We start from the raw sequence: 18495 nt of genomic DNA on the forward strand, positions 1-18495 counted from the left end.
ACACTGTAGTAAATGTTCTGTTCAAGGACACGCCTTCACCCGGCAAGGAACAGTGCATTCTTAAACACCATGCTTCAACCTGCTCATCCGTAAGGTGGGGATGTTGAACGTAGGGCTCTTCAAATGCCTCCCAAACAGGCTAAAGGTTTTATATTTTATGAACTGTTTTACAGATTGACAAAGAATGTCTTATAAACTGTCGTAAACTATAAAGCTGAGTCATCATCTTTTTTGCCTTATAATCTTAATAAAAAATTATAAATGGTGAGCATTAATTATGCTGAGCCAAGATATAACATAAGACAGAGAGATTTTACAAAATCTAGTACTTCCACAATTCAGAGTGGCAACTACACACCTGACTCACTTTCAATCAAGTCCTAACTTGTTCCCAAGACCTTGCACAGGTTATAAGCTTCATCATTACAAGCCTTATACCAAGGATCTAGTACTTAGTCACAGCCAGGCCTAGGGAGTATCAGTCTTTCCTTCTTCTACAACACCATATGTCAATCCTGTGGCAAAAGGGACCTCTGGAATTAGGACATATAGAGCATCCATTCCTAAAAGAAAACCTAAGCAATGATAAAATCCAAATCTACATTGGAGGTTTTAAAAATAACTCTGGGCCAGTATTTATATCATACATACTATAATCTACACCCAATCCCACTCAGGAGTTTTCCATCCTCTGAAATCTTTGAGAAATGGCCTCTCACCTGTCCTTCCGTGCAGCTGTGGTTTCTAGGGACACAATGGTCATTGCACCAGTGGCAGTCATTGGTGTTGGCTGTGCAGCTGTAACAATCTGTGTGCTGATCGCATCTGTCATGGTCGAGAGCTATGAAGAGAAGAAAGTCAACAACTGTGACAGCTTCTCCTCAGAGAAGCCACAGGCCATTACAGCTACTACTGAGCACAATCTGAGAATAAGGGTAAAAAAAAAAAATGTAACAAGGGTTGAGAAGTAAACTGAGGAATGCAATGTGCAGGAAAATATACTGGTGTGTTCAGGTTAAAATAGTATTTAGAAATAAGTAAACAATCTCAAGAAACGCTATTCTGTACCCACTCACCCAACAAAAGTACAGAGAAAGTGAAAAACGAAAATAAGTTAATTTAATTTAACAACAAGATATAATGAAAGTAGGTCTGGTTCTTTAAATACTTTTCTTCCCAAGAAAAAAATCAACTAGCAATAGAATGAATGCTAAGAGCTTCCCAAATAAAGTAAGATAGGAGACTAAGCCATTCCTCCCAGCTAGAATTGCTAGGCTGATCTGGGCATAGGAAGTGGGTAACACCAGAGAACCCCAAAGGAGACACTAGACTGAGCTGCATTTTATGCACCTATATGTAAATCCAAGAGTGCAAGTGTAAGAACTTCTGGGCTACTGTAGACCTGCTGCATCGCCTATCAAATCTAAACAGGTCATGGTCAGCAACGAAAGAGAGGCTGCACAACCACATTGCCTCGTCTGTTGAATCACTTGTGAACATGGCATATGATGGAAACCATGGATAAGAAAAGGCAGGGCCCACTCTCACAAAGACCCCAACTGCCTGTTCCTTAGGTAGCTCTTCCTGCCCTGGTCACTAGCCCAAGGACTGAGCCCAAACAGAAAGCAGAGTAAACCAGGGAGGTGACATCTGAGATGAGTTAACAACAAATGGGTTCATCCTGAATCATCTAAGGTAAATGAATATTATTTCCTATAAACCTGCATATTTAATTTGAACTTGTAAAATTTGGCTGAAAAATAACTATTTTACTGATGTTATCCCTTTTAGGAGACAGTGACCAATCCTATCAGGTTCTAGTCATCTCAGTTCTCCAGCACTGACCAGCCCACCAAGGAACCTGGAAGGTTGCCTAGGTGTTTTTACTGAGGACTTATGTCCAGCTTAAGAGTGAAAGCTGCCTCTATCCACTATAACTCTCATGGTAACTACTATGCCAACCCTAATAGTTAAGAAATTCAGTCAACATACTTTAAATTAATTAAAGTAAACAAATATTTTACAGAGACACTTTTCTTACTTTTAAAGGGCTTTCTCACATATTACATCACTGTATTGCGCTGCGCTGTATGTCAGAGCAAAATGGTAAGAAGTAAAGTAGGTAAGCTGAAGAAAGCTTGGAAAATATAAGGGGTGGTTCTGGAAGCAGGGACCAGTGCTCATCCGCAGCAACTGTCTGTTTTGCTCTCATTGCTGTGCCCAATTAGAGAAGCTAGAAAAGAATAGTTCTTTGCAAAGATAGCAACTCTACCTCTACCCACGAGAACAATCTAATCCCACATAGCTTTTCTAGGCTGACCCTCTTAACCTCATCTGTAAAGTTAGAACCACATAATGCAATTCAGTAGCTATTAGTAACATGTAATTTTTAATTTAAATTAATTAAAATTTACAATTCAGTTCTTTAGTCACACCAGTCTCATTTCAAGTGTTTTATAGCCACATGGGGCTAGTAGCTACCCTATTAGGACAATAAAACATATCCAACATCACACACACAAAAGAATCATTGGACTGCATTGCCTCAAACTAACTGTAGCCAGGTTCTGGAGTTGGTATACCAAGTCTATGCAATGCCAAGGACGTTTCTGTTTCCATGATCCACAGGAAGCTTTGGAGCCACATAGCATGTTCCCATTCATTGTAAAGATGCTTACAAACTAATTTTCAAACACCCATGAAGCTTCTGCATAAGTTATTACTGAGTAATTACAGATAATAAAAATTAAAATTAAAAAGTGTACACATGCTAGTTTATATATATATTCAAGTAAAATGAGATCTCTAATTAAATTTTAAGAAGAGGAAAAAACATACTTCTTTTGGAAAAACATTCTGACTTTAACTTTTCTTCTTGTGTTTCAGTTGCCAACTCCCAGGAGATACACTGAGATGACTCAGTGTCCCACACACATCGGATGCCAGGTCCTGCTGCTAGACAAGCAGCTTCACTCTGGTGTGCTTCACACCGTTCTGAGGTGAATACTAGGATGTCACTGAGGAGGAGACTATTGAAACCACCAAATACATACATGGTGCTAAAAGAAAAAAGAGAGAGCATTTTACTGAACCCTTAATAAACAAAGGCATGATACACAGTCTTCATACAAATCTTACATATCAAAAGTCCTGTAAGAAATTATTTTTCAAGATCTCAGAAAGCATTCTTATACCCTTCCTTCCCAAATTCCAACCTTTCATCCCGGCCTGTCCTACCCAGAATAGTTCCAATAATCCACCTCTTCATTACAGAACTATATTAAAAAGTTCTCATGATAACCTGATGACCAAGATTCTCTGGAATATTTTAGTGTCAGGATAAGCTAATGTCTTTTAAAATTAACCATAATTCTGCATCTACATGTTTTTAACATGTTTTTAAATATTAAAAATAAATATGTACAATTTTAAAAGGATAGATGAAGCCTAATTAAAACCATGTAATGAAAACATAAACCAATAAGAAACAGATAAAAGTGTACATGCAAATTTAGTACACAGTTAAAGTGGCATCTTAAGTTAGTGGGTAAAAGATGGACTTTCCAATAAGTGGTATCAAGATAAGTAAATAAACATATGAAAAAGACAAAATTGAATCCATTTTTCATTCTCCACATCGGGGTAAATTTCTAATGAATCAGAGAATCACTTGGAAAAAAAAAATGAAACTACACATGCACTACATAGAAGAAAAAAATTCCCCATGACTTAAAATCCAGAAGGTAATAAAAAAATACTGAAAAAAAAAAATGATTATATAAATTAAAGACTTCTGCATAGAAAATAATGCTATAAGCAAAGTAAAAGAAAAATGATAAACTGTGAAAAATTATTTACAAGCTATGTTATAAAAAAGAAATATTCCTAATAGAGTTTTTAAGGGAAAAATGGAAATGACCTCAAGCATATGAAAAGATGATTAACTTCAATTATGAGAGAAATGCAAATTAAAATTACACTGAAGTATCATTTCTCACCTAAAAACATAAAAGTTTGACAATATGTGGACTGGTGAGGAGGTAAGAAAACAAGCACTCTCATACACAGCTGCTGGGTGTACAAATGGTACAGCCTTTAGAGGGAAATTTGGCAATATCTAACAAAACTATGCAACTATGTTTTGAAACTGAAATCGCATTTCCAGAAGTCTATCACAAAGATATAATAGCAAAAGTACAAGAAGTAGGCTATTCACAAAAGTGTTGATGACAACAGCAAAGACGCAAACAACCCAAAATGTTCATCAATTAGGGGATGTGATGTATAAACTATGATATAGCCACACACGAAACAGTAGTAGATTTAAAAAGGAATGAGGAAGACTTCCACGTACTGCAATGGAGTAATCTCCAGGATATATTGTTATGTGGAAAAAAAAAGGAAATGCAGAGAAAAGTATATATAGAGTGTACAACCATTTATGTATAAGCTCAAGCACACACATGAATTCATTTTTCTCTTTAAAAAAAAGAACAACAAAGGCCTAGAAACAATGAACTCAGCAGCACTGAACATGACTAGTATTTATACTGGAGTATCTAAAAACTATTCTCTCTCTTGCCCCTCAAAAAAACTAGGATTCTTCAGAGAAAAATCTAATTTCATATCTGGAACAAGAAATGCTCATGGTGAGCTTGGAAGATCTTGGCATGCCAGAAAGAAAGGAAGACTACAGTAGTATCAAGAAGACTCAAGAGCTAACATGAAAAGGAGCTGGCTGGCAAAAATTGGGAAATGTTTCAATTTAATAAGAATAAAAACTATAATGGATTGAAAACGTATCAAATATTTTTAAATCCATGAGTTCATAATGATACACAACCACTTCCCCAAAAAGAAACTTCATTTCTCATTTTTGGAGAATGCTAAGAAATCAGTTCATCATTTTAAAAATTGGTAGATACAGGAAAAGAATCAACATTATGATGTGATCTTCCCAAAATATAGAAGTGAATCTGATCGAGCTAATCTGCAAGAAGTTCAAGAGAGACCATTATGTTACTTGAAAGCATGGGGATGCAATAATCAAAATCTGGACTATAGGAAACTCTACAGGACAAACAACCAGTTTCTTTAACAAATAAGGTGAGGGGGGGAATGGTGGGTTAACAGAAACTTAAAAAACATTTCAAGCAATTGTAATTTATGAACCTTATTTAGATAATTCAAACAAATTAAATTTTTAAAAATTATGAGGCAACTGGGAAATTTGAACACTGATCGAACACTGAGTGATATTAAAGAATTACTATTTACTTTTAAAAGGGGTCAATTGTATCGTGGTTGTGTTTTTCAAAAAGTCTATCTTTGGAAGATATCTAGTCAATCCTCATTATTCGTAGATTCTGTATTTACAAATTCACCCACTTGCTAAAATTTACTTCTAATTTCAAAATCAATACTTGCGGGGGATTCATAGTCATTTGCAGACGTGCATGCACAGAAAATTTGAGTTGCTCAATATGCATATTCCCAGCTGAGGTCAACAAGGTGACATTCCGTCTTCTTGTTTTAGTTCTCGGATTATAAACAAGTGTCCTTTTCATGGTTTATTTAGTGTCATTATTTTGGCATTTTTGTGCTTTATGTTGGTAATTTTGTTATTTTACACGACCCCTAAGTGTAATGCTGAAGTGCTGTCTAGTGTTATTATGTACAAGAAGCTTGTGATGTGCCTAACAGAGAAAATATATGTGTCTGATAAACTTCAGGTATGAATTATAGTGCTGGTGATATGAGTTCGATGTGAATGAATCAACTATGTATATATTAAATAAGGTGTCTTTAAACAGAAACACACATTAAACAAGATTATAAATTGTTAAGTTGATGAAAATGTTGTGACTAGAGGCTTGTAGGAACCTAAGCCTGTATTCTTTCTAGGAGCAGTATAATTCAATATTCTCTAATTCAGTGTCTGTGGTGACTTTATAGAATACAACTATACTATAAATATTGAGACTCAACTATATTCTGATGAAATTATATGCCAGGGAGCTGCTTCAAAATAATCTGAAGTGGGTTAGGGTTTCAAATTTCCATAATAAAGAGTTTTAACTTCCTTTGGGGAAAAAATCCACAGTACATGACTTACCTGCATTTTGCCTAAATCTTTTATTTCAAAACTACATTAAATTTCTGCACTAATATTAAAATTGGGTCTATTATCTTTTACATATTAACATGTACTAATGAGTTTAATTTGTTTTTAGTCTAAGGGTAAAAAAAATCTTAATGTGATCATTCCTAGCATCTGTCTCTAAAAAGAACAAAATCCAAACCATCCTATCCATTTACTTATTCACTTAGAAATATCTATTCAGCATGTACTACGTACAAAAAATCTCTGGTCTCAGTCCCTTTAGCCTGGAAAGTCAGCTGAAAGCTCAGCTCTCTCAAATGGATGAGGACACTCCCACAGGCTGAAGCAGCTCAATTTAACTTTGAACTCTATCTTAGTTTCTGCACAGTATTTCTTCATAATCTCATTAGTTCCTTACTGTATACTTTCTGGTTGTTTTTCAATGGGAGACTTTTGCTGGCTGATGCAGAAGTGAAAACCCTCCTTGGGTCCAGTGTCAAGATTTTTAGCCTTTTAAGCAAAGCTCAGTTTCCCTTCAGAGGCATGGTGATCACAGTGTACCTTAATAATGATGTCACATATCTCTGGTGATTTGGAAGGCTGTGTGTTTGAATAAGGCTGCAAGAAGCTCAGAAGATGATGGAGAAGCTCCTAACTATCTACTTGTTCTTGGCTGAGCGTGAGGCCTTGAAAATAGAAAATAAAAGCCAAGGAAGACTTGTAAACTTCCTGAAATTTGCATACATCCTCAAATCACACACAGATCCATCAGCAAAGAGTGGAGAAGTCTTACTGGCTTAAATGGTTTAAGCAAAACTACTGACCAATCACTGGCTGATCATTAAACAATGCTGACTGAGAAGCAATCCCTAGGAAGTCAGGTTTAAAATAAAAACAAGAAAAAACGAGGCATAAAAATCAACAGTGACACACTGGGAAAGACTTTACAGAATTAATCTAGGCAAGACACCAAACAAAGAGTAACAACCACCCCTGGTGGTGATGGGTCTGGGAATGAGAATCCAGACCTGTTACAATATATTACCTAAAATGGTTAGTTTTTAACAAAATTGTATAACCTACGCAAAGAAACCAAAAAAAAATTGACTTATATGGAGGAAACAAAAAGATTGCAACTGTCCCTCAGGGGTCCCACATGGCAGACTCAGGAGAAAAGGCTTCAAAGCAGCTGTTATAGTCAAAGAACTAAGGAGAACGTATAAAGAATTAAATCAAAGTATGACATCAGTAATAACAGATAGAGAATAGCAATGAGGAGATATATAAGTAACGAAGAATAACTAAATGGAAATTCTGGAGTTAAAAAGTACAATTAAGTGAAATGAAAAATTCGCTAGGGACTCAATAGCAGATTTGAGCTGGCAGGGAAAGAAATTGTGAACTTAAGAAAGATCAATGGTGCTTATGTTATCTGAAGAAAAATTTAAAATATTGAAGAAATGAAAAGAACTTCAGAGACCTGTGGATCACTGTCAAAAATTCAACATATATATATTAGGAGTCTCAGAAGCAGACTAAGAAAAGGCAAAACATACATTTAAAGAAATAATGGCTGAAAACTTCCCCAAATTTGATGAAAATGACTAATCTATACATCCATAAAGCTTAACAAATTCCAAGTAAGATTAACACAAAAATTCCAAGTAAGATCCACACTTACGCACATTATAATCCAACTGCTGAAAGCCCAAAACAAAGAAAACCTTAAAAGTAACAAAAGTAAGAAGACTGACTCATCACAAAGAAGAGAATCTCATTAAGATTAGTCGCTAAGAAACAATGGAGGCTCTCAGAAGGAAGAGGGATGGCACAATGAAATAGTGAAAAAATAACTGTTAAATAAGAATTCTCTATCCAACAAAACTACCCTTCAAATATAAAGTTGAAATAAAGACATTCACAGATAAACAAATACTAAGAGAATTCTTTGCTAGCAGGCCTGCCTTATGAGAAATACTAAAGTAATAATAATGTTTTTACTTTTGTATAATTCCAGTGCTGTATTTAAGCTTATATATGAGTATCTATGTGTATGCGCAGGGTTGGAGGGGGCAGGGGATGGACAAGGAAGGCCATGTACTAAAAGGCCATGGTTAGTTTAATTTTATGAAATAATATACTGATAGGGAAATTTTGATTTACATGATTTCTTTGTTTTAAATGTTTCTCTTAATTGACCACCAGCATTGTGTCAGCTGTGCCTCAGTTGTTACCCTTGTGGTTTTCTCTTTTAATAATATTTTTTATTTTTCAATTACAGTTGGCATGCGATATATTAGTTTCAGGTGTACAGCACAGTGATTAGAGATCTATATAAATCACAAAGGGATCATCCACTAAATCTAGTACCCCTCTGCCCTCATACATATTTATTACAATATTGACTATATTCCTTATGCTATACTTTATATCTCCATACCTATTCTGTAACTACCCATTTGTACTTTTTCATCTCTTTGCCCTTTTTCACCAACCGCCCCCAACCCTCCTCCCATCTGGTAATCCTCAAAATATTCTCTGTATCTATTAATTTGTTTCTATTTTTGTTATTATTGTTATTTTGTTCTTTAGATTCCACATGTATGTGAAATCATATGGTATTTTGTCTTTCTCTCTCTGACTTATTCCATTCGGCACAATTACCCTCTATGTCCATCGTGCAATATCTTTTTCCATCCCTTTACATTTAGTTTGTGTGTGTCTTTTAATCTGAAGTGAGTCTCCTGTAGGCAACATATGTAAGAGTCTTGTTTTCTTATCCATTCAGCCATCCTATCTTTTGAATGAAGCACTTAATTATTTTTCATTTGAAGTACTTGTAGTTACTGCCATTTGTTCATATTTTTGATACATATTTTTTCTTCTTCTTAAATAAGCCCCTCCAACCGTTCCTGTATTACTGGCTTGGTGGTGATGAACTCCTTTAGCTTTTTCTTGTCTGGGAAGCTCTTTATCTGTCCTTTGATTCTAAATTATGGCTTTGCTGTATAAAATAACCTTGGTTGTAGATCCTGGTTTTTCATCACTTTGAATATTTTGTGCCAAGCCCTTCTGGCCTGCAGTTTCTTTTGAGAAATCAGCTGCCAGTCTTAAGAGAGCTCCCTTGTAGGTAACTAAGTGCTTTGCTCTTGATGCTTTTAAGATTCTCTCTTTGTATTTAACCTCTGGCATTTTAATTATGATGTGTGTCTTGGTGTGGGCCTCTTTGAGTTCACTTTGTTTGAAACTCTCTGAGCTTCTTGGGGTCGTATGTCTATTTCCTTCATCAGTTTAGGGAAGTTTTCCATCATTATTTCTTCAAATAGGTTTTCAACTTCTTGTTTTCTCTCTTCTCCTCCTGGTACCCCTATGATGTAAATCTTGTCCCATAGGGCTTCTTAAATTATCTTCACTTTTTTAAAAATTATTTTTTCTTGTTGCTGTTCTGATTGGGTGTCCTCCGTTATCCCATCTTCTATATTAGTGATTTGAGCCTCCTCTTCATCCACTCTGTTGATTCCCTTCTAACATACTCTTCATCTCAGATATTGTATTTTTCATTTCTGACTGGTTCCTTTTTATAATTTCCCTCTCCATTTTTATGTTTTTTTATCTCTTTGTTAAAGTTCTCACTAGGTTCATCTACTCTTCCCCTAAGTTCATTAAGCATCCTTATAATCAGTGTTTTGAACTCTGCACCTGTTAGACTGTTTGACTCCACTTTGTTTAGATCTTTTTATGGAGCTCTGTTCTGTTCTTTCATGTGGAACATGCTTCTTTGTCTCTCCACCTTGGCTGCCTCCCTGTGTCTGTTTCTATATTCTAGGTAAAGCTCCTAAGTCTTCCCCTCTTAGTAGCATGGCTTTGTGTAGAAGTACTATGGGGCCCAGTGACACAGTCCTGAGAGGGGTCTAGCTATAAGCCAAACTCAGCCCTAGCCTGTGCCCCTCCAGTGTCACCTGATAAGTCAGCAAGCAATCTACAGATGGCTGCCACCTGTGCTGTGCTTATAGTTGCCTCAAGAGGCCACTCCAGTAACCAAAGCCGGCTGCCTCCAGTGCGGAGCTTGGTGCTGCTCAGCAAGGAGCACGGGGTGCGCCGAAGATACCACTGCATGAGGCTTGGGTAGGGCTGCAAGCTGGGAGGGGTGGAGTTTCAGGGAACCCTCTGGGTGGAGTGATCTCTGTTATTCAGTCTGTTGATAGCATAGCTATGGCAGTGCCTACATCTGCACACTGGGAAGGCTCAAAAAAGGCATAACGGATACCACCAGTACTTCTGCCCAGGAAAAAGCCTCCCCTCTGGCCTTCGCCTCAAAGTTCAACAATTCAGTGTCCAACCACCATATGTCCCTGATGCTACCTGAGCAGCCACTCCAGTGCTGGAGCTCAGAATGAGTGAGTCTGTCAATGCGAACGTCCAGTCATGGTCATGGTCTCTTTAAGAGGAATGTCTGCACCTGCCATCTGCAGCTGCCGTAGCCTCTGTCTCGCTCAGCTCATGTGGGACCGGTAAGCCCTGCGTCATCACCCGCTCCTACCGTTCCAAGGTGGTTTCTTATTTCTCTCTCTAGTTGTAGGGCTTCTCTTCATCCAGACCCCTGGTGTCTCTGCTTGTTGTCTGCTCTGTGGTTTCATCACAATTTTGGTGTGTTCGCAAGAGGAGATGTATAAAGCCTCTACCCTTTACGCCATCTTGACTGGTCCTCCCTATCCTTGTGGTTTTTGAGGGAGGCAGGGAGAGGAGTGGGTTGTGAGGCATTGAGACTGCCGTAGCTGCAGCTGTTCCTTTCAGTTACTGTTCCAAGTCTCTTTGCAGGACTCCGCTCACCCTTGCATAGCTGAAATATGACCACATGGACTCAGAATCACTGAGAACACCAACTTTACTAGGAGCATGACGGAGCTTATTTGGTTTAAGCAACAAATTGACTAGTTGAATCCAGACTGCTTAATGTGATACTAAGTAAGGCAATAGTTGTGAGGTTAAAAATTAAATCTGGTGTTCATTTTTTGGTTACTGAAATGTGTCAGTTTTCAGATATAGTAACAAATACTTAGAAAGCCACAAAATCTTTGTGCTTTAGTTAGTCCTCTGTTGATTTAAGAGAAACTGAGGTACACTGAGAATGAATTACTTGATACCTCATTATGGGTTAGTACCAACCTTCCTGGCGAATCATGGGATCTCAGAGTTGGAAGAGATCCTTGAAATCATCTGTTCCAAACTCCCACTTAATGCAAGGCATCCCATTTAAACATGTTCAGGTACAATTACAAGAAACTTGACACCTAAGTAATACAAACGTTAGCAAACAGCAGAGGCCATAAGACAGTAACTGTACATAACTTCTGTTGTCCCACGCATTCAGACAACACCAAACGACATGCTCCTGCATTCTAACAAAACCGCATCAACAAACAAGGCATTAGAAGTAATTCAAATTCAAATCAATTATTTTAAATATAAATCAGGAAATTCATACCTACGTAATGCCATGAAAAACTAACAGGATGAGGAAATTCTGTGAATAAAATGTTAGGTCGAATGCCGCTTCTTCAGATTTCACTTCATTTTCATTTTAAACACAAGAGAAAGGAAGCAAGCACTTCTTCTCCAATTACCTGTTGTATAAGACTGCTGAATGGCCAAATCTGTTGACATCATGGTGGAGAGCAGGTCTGGGAAGCACTGACCAGCGGTCACAAGCTAGGAGCAAGAAAAACACAATTCAGAAGGAACTGCCATTCATAATCAATAGGAACTGGCATTTTCTTTGGAAAGAAGACTGCAACAAATACAAACATATAAAATGTCTCTTGCTTTTCTTAGTTACGCCATTATTTCTAAGGTAAAATGCAGCAGCAGCAGCAGCAGAGCGGTAGGACGTGGAAAAAAGGCAGGACCAGATGGCAATTCAAATTAGTGAATGCATCCAATGCCCTTAACACCCGCACCATTCACTTTGGTGCCTATCCATATTACCCGCTAGGATGTTTTTTTAAATTAAGAAAATTAGACATTTTTCAAAGCTTATGGACGTAAAACATGTGGCTTCCATAATTCTTTTTCACTCTATATTGACTTGCCCAAACGGTAGCTAAAACAGGAAAATACAGGCAGAAAACTAAAACTAAAAAAAAAAAGTCAGGTCCCTCTCACTGTCTCTCTCATTCTCTGCCTTTGAGAGGAGACCACCTTATCTGTGGAATGTTATTGTTTTTCTAATAAACTTTCTTTTTGACTCAAATAATGATAAAAAAATTCAAATTTATCTAAGTTTTTAGAAGTCCTTTCCTAGATCCCCTAGCTCTATTAATTTTCCTTTGCTCTGATCCACCCTAGCAACTTCTCCTCTGGATCTTAATACCAGCTGGTGCTGCTAAACCTCGCAAACCTCACACTCACCATCTCCGAGATACTTGGACATCCACACTCACCAAGTAAAAGTTCTTTCACTCGATCCTTTATTCAGCATGCCTAAGGAGGCACTTGACTTATACCTTTTCTTTCCTTCACAGATAAGTTTTCCTTTTTAAATTAAAACAGTCAACATTCACTGTGTACATTACATTCTTTTTCAGCCTCCTGTAATCAGGATTACTCCTCCATGTCTACAGAGTGGTAAATGACTTCTTTGTTGCCAAATGTAAAAGACTCATCAGTCCTTATTTTAATCCCTCTGTAGCCATTGTTAACTGCTCCCTCACAGGTCATCACTCCTGCCTCACTTTCTTCCTACTCCTCTGACATGCTTTCGCAGTCTCCATTCCCTTCTTTATCCACCTACCCTCTGGCTCTTTGCTCACCCCTGACAACACATGCTCCCTACAAAATTCTACCCCCTCCTGGCACTTCCCACTGATCTCTGCATTGCTCCATCCCACAGTCATCTCCAGCTGAACATGCCCCCAAACTCAACTTACTCACCTCCTCCCAGATCCTGTCCCTTTACTTCTATTTCTGGCCTTGGTAGAAAGCACTATCTACCATGGTCACCACTAGATACCTGGGAATAAAGATGCTTTCATAGCTCTCAAAACACACCCTGGACAATCTTCGAGTTCCAGGTAGTTCTCAAACCCATCTATCTCTTTATCCTCACTGCCACTTCCACAGCCTTGTTTCAAATCTTGCCCCTTCCCAACGCCTCACCACAATGCCACAAAGAGATCTTCCTAAAACACAAATACAACTCTGTCACCTCTTCTGTAAGATTCTTCAAAAAGCCCAAACTCCTCAGCATGACATAACAGATCCCTCAAGATCTGACCGGTCTGATAGCTGCTTGGTTCTCTAGTTCCACGTGAAGCTGCCCTTCCTCAATGTACCGCTAAGATACAGCCCAACTTGACTATTCACAGGCCCCAAGTATGCTGGCATGGTCTCTTTCCACCTGTTTCCATCCCATGTGTCTCTGCACATGGGATTCCTTCACCAGATAAGTCCTACCTGACTTCTCAGTGGTCCTCAGGACCTGGTATGAATAGCCCCTTCTCAAGAAGGCTTTCCCTGACCATAACCCTTACCCCCATGAGTTAAGGGATTTTCATAGATACTCTCAATACATTCATCTCAGAGCAAGTAAAACCCTGAATTATAAATACATTGTCTGCTCAGTTCTCTGCCTCCCCGACTATAAGGCCATTTTACAATCCCCAATGTAGAAGCTCAGTGCCTGGCACAAAAATGAACATCTGATAACATTTATACAACAGAATGGCTAGCATTTGTTTTGTATGAACAAATACTGCCCTCTTATGGTCAAATATATTACCACACCAAAATTTTTAAATGAATGTGAAATCAGTTTCTAGGGAATGAGATAAAAGCTATATACTTAAAGCAACAACACAATAATGGTGGTCAACAACTACATGACACTACTATGTAAAACATTTGTAACAGGAGAGTCCAGTTATCCCAACTCATCCTTAAAAATTAACATGGAACTAATTAAAGGAGTGACTTTGAAAAGAATTTATAATATAGAAGTAATGCTTTTTAAGAAGTGTAAAAACTAACATTAAAAAATACCATTCAGACCTCTTTCAAATGACGTGACAATTTAAAAAATTTTTCTTTTCTGTTTTTTTTAAATGGCCTGACCATTTTTAACTAGTGATATCTTTAGTTTCCTTTAAAATGTTACTTATAGATAGACAAAAGAGAGTCTGGAATATAAAGTGGCTTTGGAAAACTTACCAATGTCATAAGCCATGAAATCTGAAGAAAAACATTTGGCACCATGGCTCATGGATGTGTCATTGTGTGTGTTTCCTCCAAACACCAGCATAGTGCCACTCACTATCACAGCTGTGTGCAAGTAACGGAAAAATCGGCTGTCCTTAAGAATGGTCCTTTTGAGTTTATTTAAAAATAATAAACAGAAGGTTAGTTTTTTAGAATATGTATCACCTATCTGTTAATGCAAACATAATCATTTTCTTATCTTTAGATCCAAATGTGCAAATACTTCTGGATTTTTCCTTATTATACTAATAACTTTCTTAACAATAAGTAAACATGTAAAATCTTAAAGACCTATGAGAATTTTGACACAATATATTAAGAGCCTTAAAAATGTTCATGCCTATGAACCTATAATTCCAGTTCCTGGGTAGAAATTATATCAAATAAGACTAGAAACCAAAACTTCCAACTGTACAGGTTCAGCACACCCACATAATAGTGTTAAACAGCCAGGAAAAATGACACATTTTTGGCAGAATAGAATGTAAAATGGTACCCAAGCATGGTCTCTACTATGGAGAGAAACATGAAATGAAAAAAATCCACTGCTTAATAATTACATTATTTCATAACTCAAATTTGCTTTACATTCATTACAATGAGCAATATTTTATATAGACCAATATATAGTTCAGAGTGAGGAGAGCACTTATCTTTTAGTACTGAGACCATCTCTGATGATTTTATGGAATGATGCCAATAACTGACACCTTAGTCATCAAGAAAAGGTTAAAAAATGGATATATTCTACTTAATTGCAACAGTGTGCATAAACTCAAGCTATGTAGAATAATTTATTCCTTAGGATTCTGAAGTTAAAATTTTACAGTGGTCCTGAGAGTATGAAAATTGAAAACCAGACAAAAATACCAAGCGTTTTCTAATCAACCTACTACAAAAAAACTATGTAATAATGCAACAAAATAAACACTAGTTACCGTATTACCTTCTGCTTACTTCCCAATTTCTCTATTTTCAATGCTGAAAAGAATTATCTGCTAGGCCTAAAAACAAAAATACAGCACAGTATTTTGCCAGCAACTGCCAGAATTCACACCTTTAAAGTAAAAGCTCAAGAAAAAAATACCCACCACATCTGGGTGTCCACATCATATCTGTAGAGATCATCTGCGAGCCGATATTTATTAGCACTGAAAGCCTTGTAGCCTCCATGAACATACAGGGCTCTGGTCCTGTGGTCAAAGACACTGCTATGGCCATAGCCTCCCTGGACAAGGGCACCCTGGGTATGTATTATACTCCATGTGTTCTTATCTGAAAAGGGAAAACAGTTAAAGGCAAATGTTGCAGGCTCTTCCTCTTTAATACTTAAAATTACCAAATAACTTAGGATAAAAGAAGAGATTTCAGGAGACTTGATATGTATAATTTCCTTTTACCTTTTTATTTTTAAAGGAAGGCCACCTAAAACTTATAATAAAGCCAGGTGGTCAAATTTCAATCTGTTAAATGTTCTGATGTTCTAATATGCCATGTAGGAAAAGAATTACATTAAATTTAAAAGACTCGATTCCCTTTAATTGAATATTTAATTCCCCATGATCTTTACTGAACAGATGCACTTTATGGGCCTACTTTCTCAAAATATCAATTATAGCTGGTACTCACTCCTACTTCACAACAACAGATATAATAAAATTTAGCCAAAAGAAAGATTACATAGGAAGGGGAAATCACACTCCCCTAAACCAGCCTCCAAAGGGCTATCCAAATACTTTTTTCTTCAAAATATTTTTGAATCATGTTTGTTTGTTTTATTTTCAACACCTAAAGCATATAGTGCATCTTTGGCTCCTTGCCAAATTGATAGTAACAAATATACATTACATAGCAGCATCAATAATCTGAATGTCACTAGTAATACAGCAACGTTAGCTGCATTTAAAGATAAAGATAAAGTATCGGGTCTAGGTTAGATTGAATCTTGTTAAATAGACATAATAATAGGGTACGGGTTTAAAATTTGACACTCAAAAGAATCCACTGGAATAGAAATATACCTACCCAAGTCATATTCCTGTACATTGCTTATATATCCATAGAGAGGGCAGTGACCAAAGATGACCAGCATGACTACTCGGCCAGTTTTCAATGTGACAATGTGTGCCGAGTGCCCAACCACTGCATACTGCTCCTTTGCTTTAGGGGTCAACAATACCCATGATTCATTATGAATATGAAACACTCTCAACTCATTGGTCACATTCCCTGTTGAATCAATTTTTCCTCCATACATGTAAATTTTATCCTACGGAAAAAAATGTGAACAAAATTCTAAAAAAACATTAAAAGGATCAAATCTGAGAACAGAAAAAGAGTAGTTCAAAACCTCAATATTATTCTTAGCTTAAAAAGTGTTAATAAAATGCACCTTTCAGTGAGTTACTAGAAAAAGGATGGCAAAAAGAACAAAATAAAATAAACCATATATCATATATCTCTAACACTTTGCCATTTTTCTTGGATTTCCTCACACAAAATCTTTTATGGTAATAAAATGACTTGGAAAAGTAGTTGAAAAGTTCCCTCATCCTACCATAAACCACAAAAATAAAAATGATTGTTCAGTTATATTGTAATGTGGCTACTCTTGGTTAACCTTGTTAATGAACATAAACTCTAATCTACTCTATATTAATTTTTAACCACTTAATATCGCAATTGTAATACCCCAGTACAATATGAATCCATTAAAATCTCTTGGGTTAAATTAGCTTCAACTTTAATTACCACTTATACATTAGCCAATTATATACCCTCTCCCCCCAAAATAGAAAGTTTTCCCCCAATTAAAAACCAATATGGAAGTTAAAATCATAGACAAAAAGTATAATGGTGCTTGTCAAGGACTATGGGAAGGAAGAAATGAGGACTTATTGTTTAATAGGCATAGAGTTGGAGTTTTACGAGATAAAAAGAGTTACAGAGATAGATGATGATGTTTGCACAACATTATGAATATATTTAATACTACTGAACTATACATTTAAAAATGGTTAAGACGGTAAATTTTACTTGATGTGGATTTTACTACAATCAAAAAGATTAGGAAAAAAAAAAACCCAACACTAAATAGCTTTTCCACCACATAATAGGATAAAGTCACCACAGAAGAGTGGAGGTTCTAGTCAAGCACAGAGTGGAGACATTTTACCTTGTATAATGCTAAAGAATGACCATATCTAACAACCACATTGTTCACAGAACGGTTCAGTGCAAGCCACTCCCTAGAAGCAAGGTCATACCTGCAAAAAGACCAAAACACAAACAAACAAAAAAGATCATATTTTCACTCAAATGACAAAACAGAATATCTTGTACCCTTTTACTTATGTTATAATCTAGTTTGGAGATGTTCATTACATCTGCCATGCATATGGGAAGGCACGTGGGCAAACGAACCTAACACCTGGGCCCACTGGGCATATGAGATCAGGAAGGGGGACTGGGCTACACAGCGCAGAGATGAGAAAGATATAAATCTACTGAAAGTTTCTAATGGTTCCTAAAATCCCTCTTCTATACCCAGTCTAAATCACTTTAAGGTTTCACTATACACAAGGAACTTAAGTTTTTAATACTGTTAACTTTTCTTTAATTATGTGAAATTGAAGCTAGGTACTGAGAAAGATGATAACTAGAAGAAAATTGCTAACTTTCCCTTTGTTTTATTTAATTGATTTTTATTTTTATTTTATTTATTTATTTATTTTTTAGCCTACAGCACCTGGTCTTCGTAGGTGGTCTCCCATCCAAGTACTAACCAGGCCCAACCGTGCTTAGCTTCCAAGATCAGACGGGATCGGGCTTGTTCAGGGTGGCATGGCCGAAGACCTATTTAATTGATTTTTAAAGCCATATTTTTAAGAAAGCTAGAATACCATTATAACATTTTAATTATATTATGAATACATTTTATAAAAATAAATGCCAAAAAGAAAATAATTTACACTCTTACATTGTAGCTTAATCACATTCAGTATCTTAGAATACTCACTTTTAGTTTTTCTTTAAGGAAAACATCACTCTATTGTCCTCGTTAAAATCATAACACACATTATGAAGAAGGTAACCAATGCAAAAATATGAAGAGCTAAAATCTTTAAAAATGATCCCAT

General features: G+C 36.6%; 1 protein-coding gene and 1 pseudogene across 1 annotated transcript in view; both read right to left on the minus strand.

Moving 5' to 3' along the window:
- Window positions 1–18495, minus strand: part of ATRN (attractin) — a 144538-nt gene that overhangs the window by 66001 nt on the left and 60042 nt on the right. The window contains exons 7-13 of the mRNA XM_039863851.1: window positions 17532–17622; window positions 16382–16625; window positions 15448–15631; window positions 14309–14463; window positions 11728–11812; window positions 2839–3059; window positions 720–841 (exon numbers count right to left, since the gene is read on the minus strand). Coding sequence (XP_039719785.1) covers window positions 720–841; window positions 2839–3059; window positions 11728–11812; window positions 14309–14463; window positions 15448–15631; window positions 16382–16625; window positions 17532–17622 — 1102 coding nt within the window. The remainder of the gene's footprint in view (window positions 1–719; window positions 842–2838; window positions 3060–11727; window positions 11813–14308; window positions 14464–15447; window positions 15632–16381; window positions 16626–17531; window positions 17623–18495) is intronic.
- Window positions 18093–18211, minus strand: LOC120604254 (uncharacterized; annotated as a pseudogene).

Source organism: Pteropus medius, unplaced genomic scaffold (genome assembly GCF_902729225.1).
Source record: "Pteropus medius unplaced genomic scaffold, Ma_sr-lr_union100, whole genome shotgun sequence".
Classification (NCBI taxonomy): domain Eukaryota; kingdom Metazoa; phylum Chordata; class Mammalia; order Chiroptera; family Pteropodidae; genus Pteropus; species Pteropus medius.